Genomic DNA, 16,888 nt, shown 5'->3' with positions numbered 1-16,888 from the left:
TTGATTTGAGTAATCTCCCTCTTTTTCTTGATGAGTGTGGCTAATGGTTTATCAATTTTGTTCTTTTTCTCAAAGAACCAGCTTTTAATTTTATTGATCTTTGCTATTGTTTTCTTTGTTTCTATTTCATTTATTTCTGCTCTGATCTTTATGATTTCTTTCCTTCTGCTAATTTTTAGTTTTGTTCTTCTTGCTCTAGTTCCTTTAGGTGTAAGGTTAGATTGTTTATTTGACATTTTTCTTGTTTCTTGAGGTAGGCTTGTATAGCTATAAACTTCCTGCTTAGAACTGCTTTGCTACATCCCATAGGTTTTGGATTGTCGTGTTTTCATTGTCATTTGTCTCTAGGTATTTTTTGATTTCCTCAGTGATCTCTTGGTTATTTAGTAACGTAGTGTTTAGCCTTCATGTGTTTTGTGTTTTTTACGTTTTTCCCCCCTGTAATTGATTTCTAATCTCATAGCATAGTTGTCAGAAAAATGCTTGATATGATTTTAGTTTTCTTAAATTTACCAAGGCTTGATTTGTGATGCAACATGTGATGTATCCTGGAGAATGTTCCGTGTGCGCTTGAGAAGAAATTGTAATCTGCTATTTTCGGGTGGAATGTGCTATGAATATCAATTAAGTCTATCTGGTCTTTTGTGTCATTTAAAGCTTGTGTTTTCTTATTAATTTTCTGTCTGAATGATCTGTCCATTGGTGTAAGTGAGGTGTTAAATTCCCCCACTATTATTGTGTTACTGTCGATTTCCTCTTTTATTGCTGTTAGCATTTGCCTTATGTATTGTGGTGCTCCCATGTTGGGTGCATATATATTTATAATTGTTATATCTTCTTCTTGGATTGATCCCTTTATCATTAGGTAGTGTCCTTTCTTGTCTCTTGTAACATTCTTTATTTTAAAGTCTATTTTGTCTGATATGAGAACTGCTACTCCAGCTTTCTTTTGATTTCCTTTTGCATGAAGTATCTTTTTCCATCCCCTCACTTTCAGTCTGTATGTGTCCCTAGGTCTGAAGTGGGTCTCTTGTAGACAGCATATATATGGGTCTTGTTTCTGTACCCATTCAGTGAGCCTGTGTCTGTGGTTGAAGCATTTAATCCATTCACATTTAAGGCAACTATCGATATGTATGTTCCTATTACCATTTTCTTAATTGTTTTGGGTTTGTTTTTGTAGGTCCTTTCCTTCTTTTGTGTTTCCCACTTAGAGAAGTTCCTTTTGCATTTGTTGTAGAGCTGGTTTGGTGGTGGTGAATTCTCTTAGCTTTTGCTTGTCTGTAAAGCTTTTGATTTCTCCACTGAATCTGAATGAGATCCTTGCCAGGTAGATTAATCTTGGTTGTAGGTTCTTCCCTTTCATCACTTTAAATATATTGTCCACTCCCTTCTGGCTTGCAGAGTTCCTGCTGAGAAATCAGCTGTTAACCTTATGGGAGTTCCCTTGTATGCTATTTGTCGTTTTTCCCTCATTGCTCTTAATAATTTTTCTTTGTCTTTAATTCTTTTCAGTTTGATTACTATGTGTCTTGGTGTGTTTCTCCTCGGTTTTATTCTGCCTGGGATTCTCTGCACTTCCTGGACTTTGATGGCTATTTCCTTTCCCTGTTAGGGAAGTTTTTGACTGTAATCTCTTCAGATATTTTCTTCGGTCCTCTCTCTCTCTCTTCTCCTTCTGGGACCCCTATAATTCGAATGTTGTCCCACAGGTCTGTTAGGCTGTCTTCATTTCTTTTCATTCTTCTTTCTTTATTCTGTTCCTCTGCAGTGAATTCCACCATTCTGTCTTCCAGGTCACTTATCCGTTCTTCTGTCTCAGTTATTCTGCTATTGATTCTGTATAGTGTATTTTTCATTTCAGTTATTGAACTGTTCATCTCTGCTTGGTTGTTCTTTAATTCTTCTAGGTGTTTTTTTCTTTAATTCTTCTAGGTCTTTGTTAAACATTTCTTGCATCTTCTCGATCTTTGCCTCCGTTCTTTTTCCAAGGTCCTGGATCATCTTCACTATCATTGTTCTGAATTCTTTTTCTGTAAGGTTGCCTATCTCCCCTTCATTTAATTGTTTTTCTGGGGTTTTATCTTTTTCCTTCATCTGGTATATAGTCCTCTGTGTTTTCATTTTGTCTATCTTTCTGTGAATGTGGTTTTCATTCCACAGGCTGCAGGATTATAGGTCTTCTTGCTTCTGCTGTCTTCCCTTGGGTGAATGAAGCCATCTAAGAGGCTTGTGCAAGCTTCCTGCAGGGAGGGCCTGGTGATGGGTAGAGCTGGGTGTTGCTCTGGTAGGTAGAGCTCAGTAAAACTTTAATCCGCTTGTCTGCTGATGGGTGGGGCTGAGTTCCCTTCCTGTTGGTTGTTTGACCTGAGGCGACCCAGCAGTGGAGGATGCAGGCTCTTTGGTGGGGCTAATGGCAGACTCTGGGAGGGCTCACGCCAAGGAGTACTTCCGAGAACTTCTGTTGCCAATGTCCTTGTCCCCGCGGTGAGCCACAGCCACCCCCCCACCTCTGCAGGAAACCCTCCAACACTAGCAGGTCAGTCTGGTCCAGTCTCCTATGGGGTCACTGCTCCTTCCCCTGGGTCCCGAAGCGCACACTACCTTGTGTGTGCCCTCCAAGAGTGGAGTCTCTGTTTCCCCCAGTCCTGTCGAAGTCCTGCAATCAAATCCCGCTAGCCTTCAAAGTCTGATTCTCTGGGAATTCCTCCTCCTGTTGCCAGACCCCCAGGTTGGGAAGCCTGAGATGGGGCTCAGAACCTTCACTCCAGTGGGTGGAGTCCTATGGTATAACTGTTCTCCAGTTTGTGAGTCACCCACCCAGCTCTTATGGGATTTGATTTTATTTGATTACGCCCCTCCTACCGTCTCATTGCAGCTTCTCCTTTGTCTTTGTATGTGGGGTGTGTTTTTTGGTGAGTTCCAGTGTCTTCCTATTGATGATTGTTCAGCGGTTAGTTGGGATTCTGGTGCTCTCACAAGAGGGAGTGAGTGCACGTCCTTCTACTCCGCCATCTTGAACCGATCTCCTTTGATAATTTTGGTTTTTTTTAATATGTTTGGTATGAGATAAAGGTACAGTTTCATTTCTTTGCATGTGGATACCCAGTCGTCCCAGTCCTATTGGTTGAACAGATTACCCTTTTTCCATGTAATGATCTTACCACTCTTGATGAAAATCATTGGCCATAGATGTATAGCTTTATTTCTGGACTCTCAGTTCTATTTCATTGGTCTATATGTTTATCTTTATAACAGCACCACACTGTTTTGATAAGGATAGCTTTGCAGTGAATTTTAAAATTGAGAAGTGTAAGTCTCCCAACTTTGTTTTTCTTTTTAAGATTATTTGGCTGTTTGGATACCTTGTAATTACATACGAATTTTAGGATTGTACTTTCCACTTCTGCAGAAAAAAAGTCTGTTGTGATTTTGATAGTAACTGCTTTAAATCTTTAGATCCCTTTGAGAAGCATTGCCACTTAACAATATTAAGTCTTCTCATTTTTGAGCATGAGATATCTTTCCATTTATTTATATATTTTTTTAATATCCGTCATCAGTGTTTCACAGTTTTTAGCTTACTATACTTGCACCTTCTTGTTTAAATTTATTATTAGATATTTTATTCTTTTGGATGCTATTGTAAGTGGAATTGTTTTCTTAATATCCTTTCAGGTTGTTTGTTGCTATTGTATAGAAAAACAAGTGATCTTTGTGTTGATCTTGTAACCTGAAACTTTTCAGAATTTGTTTATGTGCTCTAACAGTTTTAATATGAGTTCTTTATGATTTTCTGCATATGAGGACATTTCAACTGTGAATAGATATAGTTTATATACAATTTTGATACTTTTGAATTTATTTTTCTTGCCTAATTACTCTGGCTAGGACTTCCAGTACAATATTGAATAGAAGTGGTGAAAGTGGGCATCCTTTCTCATTATATTAGAGAAATAGTAGAGATAAAACTTTCAGTGTTTTTAAATTGAGTTTTATGTGAGGTATGTGTTTTTCATATATGCTTTCTTATTATGTTGAGGACAGTCCTTTCTATTCCTATTTTACTGAGTATTTCTATCATAAAAGGCTGCTGGATTTTGCAAATTGCTTTTCTGGCATCTATTAACTTGATCATATGTGTTTTTTCCCTTCCTTCTATTATAGTGATGTATTACATTGATTGATTTCTGTATGTTGAAATACCCTTTTATTCCTAGGATATATCCCACTTGCTCATGGTGTAAAATGCTTTTAATATGCATTAAATTCTATTTTTTAGAATTTTGTTGAGGAATTTTTTGCTCACATTTATAAGGGACATTGTTGTGTATTTTACTGTGCTGTCGTTGTTTGGCTTTGTCATTAGGGTAATGCTGGCTTCCTTGAATCTGTTAGGAAGTGTTACCTCTTCTATTTTTGGAAGAGTTTGAGAAGTGTTGGTATTAATTCTTCTTTCAATGTTTTTTAGAATTCACCAATGAAGCCATCTTCTGGTCCTGGGCTTTACTCTGTTGGGATGTTTTTGATTATTCATTTTTCTTTACTTATTAAAGGTCTGTGATACTTTCTGTTGCTTCCTGAGTCAGTTTTGGCAGTTTGTGAATTTATAGGAATCTGTCCATTTCATTTAGGTTATCTAATTTATTGGTGTATAATTTTTCATAGTGTTTTCTTACAGTCCTTTTTTAAATTTGTGTAAGGTTGGTAGAAATGTCCCCACTTTTATTTCTTTTCCATTACTATGATTCTTCTCTCTCTCTCTCTCTTTCTCATTAATCTAACTAAAGGTTTGTCAGTTACGTTGACCTTTTAAAGAACAAACTTTGGTTTTGTTCATGCTCTGTATGGTTTTTTATTCTCTATACTGTTTATCGCTGATCTAATCTTTCTTATTTTCTTTCTGCTAGCTTTAGGTTTAGTTTTCTTTTCTTTATATATGTCCTTAAGGAGTAAAGTTAGTTTACTGACTGGAGCCCCAAAGATCTCCTACTCTGTTTCAGTGAACTTTCTCCTGGTTAATTATTTGTTTGGTTACTGTAAACCTTTGCCTATCTTCCAGTTTCAATAGGTGGATTCTGACAGTTGTAACAAGTTTTCAGTGTTTTTGAACTCCAGCGTTGCCTACTCTGCCATTTTTGCTGATGTTATTAGGGTCAGAAAAATTTTGTATTCACTTGGAATGGACAGCCTTGTCACAGATCTCTGTTAACTCTTCTAATCTGTGTCATAATATGTTCTGAAGTGACCTGGACCACTGTCAGAAAAATGACTTTATGCTAATCACGCCAGATGAGGGATAAGTAGCTAGTTCATTGATGGTCTTGCTAAGACACCTGCCCTACCAAGAGTGGAGGAAGAAACCATACCACATCAGTAAGAGTTTTAGGTATACAGGACAACACATTCAGATTAGTATATCTTGTACCTCCCACCATGTTAAAGGAAGCACAAATTATCTGTTGGTCATCTGTAGTAATTAACTAACAGTATCATGAATGGTACGTGACAAGATGTCTTCATTACTTATCCGATCATGGGAGTCATGGATAATAGTCTTATTCAGGCTTATTACTATCTTCTGATCTCTGTAAAAAGAAATATCCCTTAATTATGTAATAAATATTTTCGACAAAAACATATTTAAGTTCTCAAGAAATTAAGAGAAGAATGAGTGGGTGGACAAAAAATTTGGACGTGTAATTTTTCTTTGCTGAAGTCAAGATTCTTTATCTGTAAAATAATGACTTTATTATATTAGTTGTTTTCCAAAGTGCTCCTTAGAGTCTGGGGAGTCTGTGGATGACCTCCAAAGACCATTGTCGGAGGAAATTAGATATGAGGAGAGTTTCCAAGTGGGCAGTTATCCAAGCCTTTCTCCAAGCATTAATGGGAGAAGTTCCACTTTTGACATATAAGACTTCTGTGTAATATATACTGTATTTTTTCTTCTTAAAAGAAAGGGTGCCACTATGTTAAAAACTTTTTGAAAGCCAATGTGAAAAATAATTTCTTAGGTTAATTCTAATGATAAACTGTCAAAATATTAAAATATAATTGTTATTTTTTTTAATTACCTACAATGTCATCTGAGTTTGGCCTGTATAATGATTTGTGGAATAAATAGAAGACAAAAGTGTTGGGTATGGGCATTTTAAAAGTTTTTATAACAACACTTATTGCCAAGCCTTGTAAATTATTTCAGGTAAAGTGATAATATACATTAATTTTACTTTTTGACATCTAAGACATATTATAAATAGAATAGTCCTTGAGGTATTTTTGAGGGTTTCTAAAAATCAACAGATAAAAGAGACTGTAAATACACAAACTTCCTTTATTATAGTTCTCTTTTATTAATTTTCTATTGTTTAACTAGAACGGTAAATTTTCACCAGTCTGAACCACTAACAGTGCATTTCCTGCCTGAAGAAACAATTATAGTCCTGTTCTTATACTATCCTACCAAATACGTTATCATCATTGAATTCTCTTGGAAAGATGTTTAATAATGTTTATAGGCCCAATTTTAATATATTTTTCATTTTGAACTTCCAGGATTTGGATGAAACTATACATTTTCATTTGGCTCATCACCAAATTGTTTCTATTTTTATTGATTTGGGACATTTTAACATTCATGAAAAAAATGAACATATACATCTCTATGTCATTATTGTATAGGAATATACTAAAATAAAATCACCTTTCAAAAATATCAAAAAAATGTGAACCTTGATTCCTTATTTGTTTTCTCCCATAGTTTTTCAAAGTTAGTAGAAGTTATGCCTGGGTAATGGAGATATGTATTGAAAATATTTGTGCCTTTTTTAAATTATCTAATGGTACTATATAGTTCATTTTTACTTAAGTTAAAACAATGTTTTTGTTTATCTTTTGCTTTTGTGTTAGAGTTTGATATTCTCAGTCATGCTCGATCTTTATCAGAGGCGTATTGCCCTCTCACAGTTCAGAGATGCCACTGTAATGCTCCAACTTACAATAGCTGGAAATAAAGATTTGAATTCTTTAATATTGATTCACCAGAATTAAATAAAATTCTGAGGGACATTTATTCCTTTTAAGTGCTTAGAATAAAAAGAATATCATTCACTTTTTTCATGTTTGCTGTATAATTGAATCTATATGATGATGATGATGATGTTACTATTATTTTTATACCTACTGTTTAATTGAGTGCATGCTATATGCCAGACTCTGGATTCTGTTCTGCAGGTTCAAAAGAATCCTTACAACAGTGTGTTGCAGGTGAGGTGTCTGGTGCCAGTGGAGGTTGGTGTAGTGGGTACATTTGTTTACCCAGCTGATCTGGCCCCTGAAAGGACCCCCTGATGAGGGCTTTGTGAGCCTGTTTCCAGGAGGATTTTCCACTGTGGTGTGTGGGTGGAGAGCAGGAAAGCAAGCTCTAGATACCACAGTCATTTTTTTTTGTCTTTTATTTTTAAGTGGATTGCTTCAGTGTATTTCACTACCAGTGGGGTCTCTTTTCTTTATTCTTAAGGGTTTTGGATTTACATGAAGCTTTGTTGCACTTTGTTACACTTCCTCGCTGAATGTTGAGTTGTGCTCTTTCAAGAAAAAATGATAATTGGTATTATCAATTTAGATGTATCAATGAGAAGCTTTTTAGTTTTTGAATATGTGGTCATTCTGGAGTTGAAGTTACCAAGAAAAATTAATCATGATACTGTAAGACTGAATTAGAAGTGGCTTCCCTGCATTAGAAATGGGTTCTGTAATATTTTTTTTACATTTTTTATGCATTTGATACCCTGACATACACAGACTGTGTGAGCGAGTCTGAAAGGTTTGAGTAGAGTGGTAGTGTGTGTGTGTGTGTGTGTGTGTGTGTGTGTGTGTGCGTGTGCATGTGTGTGTCTGTATGTACGTGTGTGTCTCTGTGTGTGCGTGTCTGTGGGGGGGGATACATATGTGTTGTGTCTGTGGGGTGTGTGTGTGTGTGGGGTGTGTGTGTGTGTATGGGGTGTGTGCACGTGTGTCTGTGTGTGTGCGTGTTTGTCTCTGTGTGTCTGTGTGTGTCTGTGTGTGCATCTGTGTCTGTGTGGAGGGGGTGTGCGTGTGTGTCTGTGTGTGTGCGTGTGTGTCTGTGTATCTGTGTGTGGCGGGTGTGCATGTTTGTGTGTGTATGTGTTTCTGTGTGTGTCTGAGTGTGTGTCTGTGCGTGTGTGTCTGAGTGTGTGTGTGTCTGTGTGTGAGAGAGAGGGAGAGGGAGAAGAAGAGAGGCTAAGGTGCTTAATGTTTTGGTAAAATAAGCTTTTGAGAGTATCTAGTCTGATTTCCTGGGTGTATATGTGGGGAAGATAAGGCGTGGAATGATAGAGTCACCTTATGTACCACTGACAGCAGATTATTAGCAAAGCCAAGCCATGTCTTAGTCTCACCTTCCCACCACTCCATCACTCTAAACAATAAATCTCCACTGATAGAAATTTTGCGCCTCAGAGGACATTTGGCAATGTCTGGAAACATTTTTGGTTGTCACAGCTTGGGTGTTCTGCTGATAACTAGTGGGTAGAAGCCAGGGATGCTGCTGAACACCCTACAATGCACAAGACAGCCCCACATAGAGTTGTTTGGTCCAAATGTCAACAGTGCTGAGTCTGAGAAATCCTTTCAAAATGTGAAGTACATCACATCGTGATTAACCAAGGAAAGAAGGCTTAACCATTAACCTCTGCTATGAATTTGATCAAAATCCAATGACTAAATATTTAATTCTAATTATGTAAAGTATATCTGATTACTTAAAAAGAAAGTTTTTGCCTCTGGGCCATTGTCTCATTAGTAGGTGTTCCTAAGGACTGTTCAAAGTCTCACAAAGATAAACTTATTATAATTTCACAGAGTCTCACTAAGACAGGTTCATCATATGCTTATTACAAGCCCGAGTAACATATCTAATTGTTTTCAGCAGGCCTAAGCGTTGGGGGCCAGAGCAAGCTTACAACCATGAAGCTACCGCATAGAGACACAGCAAAATAAGTCCGTCAAACTGGGCTGTGATTACACCTGCTTCATGTTAATATTTAGAATATAAAACTTTGCTTTAAAATATTTTGTAGACCTTGTACTTAAGTGAACATACTACTTTTAAAAATAATTAATACTAACGATAGCTTCAATTTATTTAATGTTGGGTCTGTTTTAAGCAGTTTATAGCCATTATCTCTAAACCCTCAGCATGTGTCTGTTGGTTATAACATTCGCTTTATAAATGAAGGGACCGATGGGCTCTGAGATGTGACTCTGAGGTCTGCCTGAGATCAGGGCCTCTTCTTTTTAAAATATGTTCTACAGTATGTTTAAAATATGAATCAGATTTATTTTTCTTACAGGTTTTTTTCTTAACTTTTCCCTCAACTGACATAATATAAATCAAGTTGGCTTTGTAGTACAACTTAGACATTTTCACAGAAAATATGCATTGTTCCTGTAAAGAAATTCTGGACATTGTGAAACAATAATTCCTATTTCTAAAATGGTGAGAGAAAAGTGATATTTTCTCTAACACTGCAGTAAGACTCACACATTGACATTCAGATTTATGTGGCTGGTATATGTGGGTAGGCACAAGTCAGTTTAATAAAAGATGTGGCTTCCCAGCTGGTCTCTTGATTGATGAAGGATATATTTGTAAAATCACAGTGTACTCCGTGATTTTGTACATACATGTTTCTAATCTGTGATTTCAAATCACCTAGTGCGTTTCAATCGAAACCAAAATTGGCTTCCTTGCAAAAATTTTTCAGTTACTGAGACAATTATATGTTGCTTTAGAATAACCTACAAATATTGTTAATGCCATTGAAATTGTAGCAATTAAAAGTTAACAGCTGAATTCACATAGTTACTGAGGTCCACAGAAAAATCTTTTCCATTTATCTTGCTTTGTCTATATTTCTATTTTTCTTACTTTGTCAGTGAGAGGCATATACGTGTAATGTTTGGCACTATTCTTTCAACTTATAAAAGTAGGAAAGAAACCAACATTAGAAGAAATTTTAAAATCACCAAACACTTATTCAATGTTTTAAAGTATATCTTTCTAATTTATTTTCTCTACAAGTCTCCCAATCTTGAAATACTCTCATTCTTTTTGTTTTCTTCATTGCTTTCATAGAACATCCATATATTTATTCATTTATCCATTTATACCTTCATTCATTTATTCATTAATTTATTTGCCTATTTGCAGAAGATTTGAAGACAAATACAACATTATCTCCTTAAGAAACTGACAGTTCTCTGAGGAAACAGACATGTAAATAAGTCATGAATATCGCCTTTGGCTGTAGCATTAACTCTTTCTGTGGGGACCAGGAGAGGTGATTTCTCACAGAGATGGTGAGAAATAGCTTTAAAATTGGGTAAATGTTGCTGCGGGAGTTTTCAATTTCATGGTTTCTTCAGGGCTCCTCAATTAAGTGATAAGGATCCGGAGTAAAATCAGTTCTGATTACTATTTATTCCCAATGGTTTCTGCAGTTAGATGCTGTTACAATTTTTTATTGGCCTGTAGCTCCCACTGTAATAAATAAGGCCACAGGAGAAACCTGATGACAGTGGTTTAACCAGATAAGTTCTCTTTTCCTCCCATCACCCAAGTCTGCATGAGCCAGTCATGGTCCCAACTCCTTCTGCCCTTCTTAGTGTGGCTTCCGTCTGAATCTTGACCTCAGGGCCTCACAATTAGTTAAAGAATGCTTCTCCATCTCAAGCCTCCTATCCTTGTTCAAGGAAGGAAGAAGAGGAAAGAAGTGAAATGGAGAGTCATCCACATCAGGAAGATGAAACTTTCCAAAAATGTTCTTCAGGCTTTCACTTATGTTTCACCAGCCAAACTGTACCATGTGGCTAAGTGTACTTGTACTGGGAGTCTTGGTAACATAAGGTGGGGTTTTTTTGTTTTGTTGTTTTGTTTTTTTTAAACTGACCACTTTGTTGCCCCAAACAAAAATAAAAATTCTTTTTGTAGGGGGGAAGTAGAGAAATAATACTGGTGAGCAAATATCAGAATTCACAGGGAGGACCTAATATATAAAGTGAAATTGGAATAAACACACAAAAATTAACTTTCATTGATGTGTGCTGAGTACCTTAAGCTATTGTGAACTGGCCAACAAATTATGAAAACTCCAAGGCTGAATTTTCTCCTCTTTTTTTCTTACACGCCTCTTTTTTGCTTCTCACTGTTGTGGCCTCTCCGATTGCGGAGCACAGGCTCCGGACGCACAGGCCCAGTGGCCATGGCTCACGGGCCCAGCCGCTCCGCGGCATGTGGGATCTTCCCAGACCGGGGCACGAACCCGTGTCCCCTGCATCGGCAGGCGGACTCTTAACCACTGCGCCACCAGGGAAGCCCACACGACTTTCTTTTTATGGGATATGGAGTGTTAACATAAAGGTGTATGTAAGTCGTAGTGGCAATGTACCCTTTCAACTAAGGTGGAGATGAGGGATAACTCTGTTTCTACGATTCTAGTAGGTACCACACTATCAATCTACAAAGCACTTGTGAGCCAGATTTTGTAATAAGGACAAAGCAGGACACCTACTCCACTTTCTGACCCCAAGGGAAGTGAAGTTGTGTGGAACAAAGGAGCCTTCACTTGACAAACTTCCAAGAGAGACAGTGCCCTCCATATATAGCCAGATTTTACTGATCAGTAATTTATAAACTTGCCAGTAAAAAACTGATGTGTTAAAACAAAATTCTGATTGTTATGGGTTCAAAAGAGCTGGGGGAGATGGAAGTGGAGACAGACAAATAGTCAATTCTTTCAGGTTTTACTATAAAAGTGAGTTATTTGAAGGGTGAAGAGAAGTGAGGACTCAGGAATAGTAAAAATTTTCTGTCTCAAGAGACTGGATGATGGCTTCTCTATTTAAGAGTGATAATACAGGGAACAGTAGAGGTTTTGGAAGAAATATAACAGATTTGGTGTCTGGAGATTATCGAGGGATTTAAATGGTTCCTAGTGCCTATTTTCATTAGACTGTTAGAAGTGCAGATCTGAAGCTGATAAACTGTTTTGGGCTAGCTATATATATTTGATAATTATTTGTATATTAGTATACCTGCTAGGGCTGTTTAACAAATCACCACAAACTTGGTGGCTTAAAACAATAGATATTTATTGTCTCACAGTTCTAGAGGCTAGAAGTCCAAAATCAAGATGTCAGCAAGGCCATACTTTCTCTCCAAAGGCTTTAGGGGAGGATCCTTTCTTGCCTCGTCCTAGATTCTTGTGGGTACCAAAAGTCCTTGGCTTGTAGATTTATCACTCCAATCTCTGCATCTGTCTTCTCATGGTGTTCTCCTCTGTGTTTCTGTATCTAAATTTCCTTCTTCTTAAAAGGACACTAGTCATTGGATTAGGACCCACCCTAATATGGTATAACCCCATCTTAACTTGATTACATCTGCAAAGACCCTATTTACAAATAAGGGCACATTCACAGGTACCGAGGGTTAAGTATTTAACATATCTTTTTGGAGGACATCATTCAGCCCACTGTAATATATATGGTGAAAGAATCCACAAAAATGGATATGATTACTCTGACAGAGGATGTGGGGTGAGAATAGGACCGGTGACAGTCCCTTGGAGGGATTCCTCCTTGAAAGAGAACAAAGTAATAAAGGGGAGGATAAGGACATGCCATGGCTTACAAGACATAAAAATAATCCATAAAAGTTGCATGCTGGCAAATGCATTTTGAAGAATAGATGTGATAAGAGGGTTAAAAATCTTCAGAGCCTTCAAGAAGCATGAGTACTGGCAATAGGCCATTGTAACTCTTACTAAAGATTGCCTACTAAACAATTGTTACTAAACAAGCTTGGAGGCAGATAGATCATTTAGGAAGACACTGCAGTGACCTAGTCAGATTATGACAGTTGCCTGAACCAGGATTGTTGCAGTGGGAAGAGAGAGGACTGGGCAGCTTATTGAAGTAAAATCAAAAGGAGGTGATGCTGCATTGAATATAGAAAAGAATTCAAGGACGACTTCCAGGATTTTTTTTGGCAAAGTGTAAGACTGGTTGGCATTATTTATTTATTTATTATTTATTTATTTTGTGGTACGCAGGCCTCTCACCATTGTGGCCTCTCACGTTGCGGAGAACAGGCTCCGGATGCGCAGGCTTAGCGGCCATGGCTCACGGGCCCAGCCGCTCCGCGGCATGTGGACCCGGACCGGGGCACGAACCCGTGTCCCCTGCATCGGCAGGCGGACTCTCAACCACTGCGCCACCAGGGAAGCCCATGGTTGGCATTATTGAGGTAAATAACACAGCAAGTCCATGGAGGAATAATGATTTCAGTTTTAAATATCTTGATGACATATTGTCGTATTTTCTAGTAGCAGAGTACAGTGTGCTGATGTATATAAGTGTTGGAGACTCAGAAAAGGATTGGATCTGAATATAAGTATTTGGTAAAGAAAGGTGATAATTGAAACTGTTAGAATGGGTGAAATTATCCAGCGTGGTAATAGATTTACATGAGGACATATCTGCAGTATATGTAGGGATGGGAGGGAAAAGAGGTACCTCCAGAGGGCGGGGAGAGGATGGTGAGTGCTCATGAGAAAGACCAGGAGGATGTAGTGCTGAGATCCGAGAAGTCTTCGTGTAGGTGGGGCTGTGAACAGTATCAAAGGCTGCATAGAGGACACGTAGCACATGGGCTGAGAGGAGTCTACAAACGTAAAAAAACACAAAATGTGCATGTGTGTGCATGCATATGCATGTGTGTGTGTGTTTTCAGAGCGTCACTTTGGTGTACTAAAGGGAGTAGATGGTAGATTAAATGGGGTTCCTGGATGGAAAGAGCTCTTTCAATCATCTGACCACGAAGCGGAAGAGAACAGTACCTACAAGTGAAAATAACCAAACTGAAAGCGAGATTCATTGGCATAACTGAAACTGACTGAAGAACTGGTGGTGTTTTAAATGTCATGAGGAAAAACCAGATGAAAAGGAGAGTTCAGGGAGAGAGAAGAGAGTATGGTGACTGAGCACATTTTCTGAAAAGACGGAAGGAAAGGAACCCTCAGAGGGTTAGTTCACTTTTTATGGGAGAAAGGTCACCCCCTCCATTGCCTCAGGAAGTAAGGAGGAAAGGATGCTGTTCAGTAGAAATAGATGACAAATAGGTTATTCAGCTAAGAATATTCTTCCAAATTAAGAGGAGAGGAAGAATAAAATAATTTGGAGACATTAGCTCCCTAACTTTCGAATGCTGTTTTCATGCTATTTATAAGGATATAGTGATTGTGTTTCTTCTGCCCTCTCCTCTGAAAAGAAACTTTGGGCATTCTATGCTGTTAGTTCAACCAGAGAAGCTCTCGTTCATGTGGTCTGCCATCACCCATTTGTCAGAACACTTCCTGACAGCTGCATCATGCCACCAGAAAGTCACTCCTTTCTTTTCCCCAGGGAAAGGGGCTGGAGAGCTCTCACTGGGGGCCCTGGAGACGACAGCTCACAATTCCTGCCAACATGACTGAAATCAAAGGTTTTGACATACAGTTTTGTATCTTGATTTCTATACCCAAATAGTTTATTAAATTTTTTTTTCTTTTCTGGGGCAATCTAATAAAGATCAGCTTGGACCAGTGATGTTTCCTATTGTTCCTGTAATCTGCACTATAATCTTTCTTTAAATCTTTTGCAGATAGATACGGTATTAGTTCTTGCTTTGCCATTTTATTTTTTCTATTACTATTGCAAGTTATACAGATTGTTATTAAACACACTGGTGGATGAAGGGGTGGATGTTTCTCCCTTTTTCACTTACAGTACGGTTCAAATAGGTTGTGTAGAAAGTATTGGATAACGATACTGAGTTAGGGAACATTAAAATGATTTCATTTTGGATAGCTCACTTGTGATCCACAGAGAGTGTTGTGGTATTGGTTTTGATAAAACTTCACAACCAATGGGAATCTTTTTTGAGTTAGTGTGGAGTGGCCGTAATGCTGGAAATAATCCTGTTGGCCAAGACCCCAGAGCTATACAGATGAGAAAAGGATGCCGGAAATTCTGCTGTTTACATATGTGTCTGTAACACTGAGCCGCTAGAGCAGCCCAGCAAGCCCAGAGGGTAAGATGCTTAATAACCTTGTGGTTTTCTATTTAATTTTTATATTTTCCTGCTGGGGCAGAGCATGTGTTATTCTCAGAGCAAAGAAAAGACAGTTGCTTATAAGATGCAGAACTACTGTAGGTCTGGGAAACAGAGGGATTCAGTGTTTCTTCTTCAAGTGGACTTGATTTCTTCCCTCTCTCTTCCATTTTCCACATTGGTATTCTTTATCCTGACAGCTTGTCATACATTTCCTGTTTTGTAAAAAATAACGGTGTACTAACAAAACTCAGGTAAGATTTTCAGCTCTAAATTTAGACAGTAATATATTATGTTGATAATAAAACCTTGTTTTGTAGTTCCAAATGAATATGAGTTAGTCAATGTGTTTGAAGTAATCTATATTCTTAGAGTAAAAATAAAGTAGAATTATTATGCAGATCCTTATATTTATGCCTCATCCATTTAGAGTTATTTTCATTTTGCTGGTCCTCATGATAAATTCCTGTCACTGTTAGCAGAAAAGTATACTTCAAACTTAGCATTAATATTGATTTCTTTATATAAACTACCTGGGTAGTGTGGAGGAGAAGAGACATAGAATATAATAATAAAATCCTGACCATAATAAAAGGAAATGTGTGTTTAGAGAAAGTAATTACAGAACTAAGGAAAAAGGATCTCTGAAAACCGTTGGGAAGTATTTGCTTATGTTTCCTGCAAAGATAAATTATAAAATAAATGTTAAATGGGTAAATCTGTTAAATAGAAATATAAAGGAGATATTCTTTTAAAAATACAATTATAAACATGTAAGTAACATGGCACTGAAATACACAATGATATTTCTTGATATTCTCATTTAAATAAACACTAGTTTTCCTTTTTTCTAAAATCATCTGAATGCACTTTTGCTAATATTTTTGTGGGATAGGGTATTGTTACAACTTTTGATTAAATATTTTGTTAATCATTTTATTGTCAAATATCCTATTGTCATATCCTTTAAAATATCCTTTAAATATTGTTAAATATCCTTTAAATATTGTCAGATATTTAAAGACATATAAATTAGTCTTTAATTCGGACTTTTCTCCATATTTTTACATAAGCATTAGATTAGAAAGGAATCTTGACAAGTTAGTGATACAATATTTGTATGTTTTGTGTGATTTTGCAATATTGATTTAAAATATCAATGTCTTTGAATATTTAGAAAAATGTTTAATATGAATTGTATTTTCTCCTAAAACTTTAAAAAAATAGTTTTCTTGTGAAATAACATCATTTAGTGGTCTCTCTTGCACTGTTCATATGTTTTCATTGGATTCAGTATTTACTTGATCATTGGGACCTAGCTTCTTGGTGCCTCACTATGGGTGTAGCCTTGAAATTTATGAGGGTTTCATCTAATTATTAGAGCCACACATATAATGGCAGTAATTCTTTACGACTGAAAATGATCTCAGGCCACTTCTATTTGAAGAAGCATCATATCTCCTGTACTTGTATTGCAAGGTCAATTGAATTCTGCCATAATGCCAAAACCTTCAAAATTCCCTTTTTAGCAAGATTTTAGAGAAGCCTTGAAAGAAAAGTCTGGCTGCCTGAGCTGAGACTTAAAAAATCAGTGGAACTTGGATAGCTGTTGAAAAGCAAAAAGACTTCTGTTCAGAAGTAGTTGGAGCAAAGGGTTTTGAGGCATAAATTAATATACAGCCAGGTAGGATAGGGATGAGTGATTCCCCTCAC

General features: G+C 37.2%; 1 protein-coding gene across 1 annotated transcript in view; it reads left to right on the top strand.

Moving 5' to 3' along the window:
- Positions 1-15,081: 15,081 nt before the first annotated feature.
- CCDC102B (coiled-coil domain containing 102B) overlaps positions 15,082-16,888 on the top strand; it is a gene marked incomplete at its 5' end in the record, with an annotated part of 223,675 nt that continues 221,868 nt past the window's right edge. Inside the window, 2 exon segments of the mRNA XM_079943339.1 lie at positions 15,082-15,108; positions 15,111-15,154. Of these exon segments, the coding sequence (XP_079799465.1) occupies positions 15,082-15,108; positions 15,111-15,154 (71 nt within the window).

Source organism: Stenella coeruleoalba (genome assembly GCF_951394435.1).
Source record: "Stenella coeruleoalba genome assembly, chromosome: 14".
In the NCBI taxonomy this organism is placed as follows: Eukaryota; Metazoa; Chordata; class Mammalia; order Artiodactyla; family Delphinidae; genus Stenella; species Stenella coeruleoalba.
Note: the sequence above shows the minus strand (reverse complement) of the source record. Positions and strands in the feature narration are given on the sequence as shown.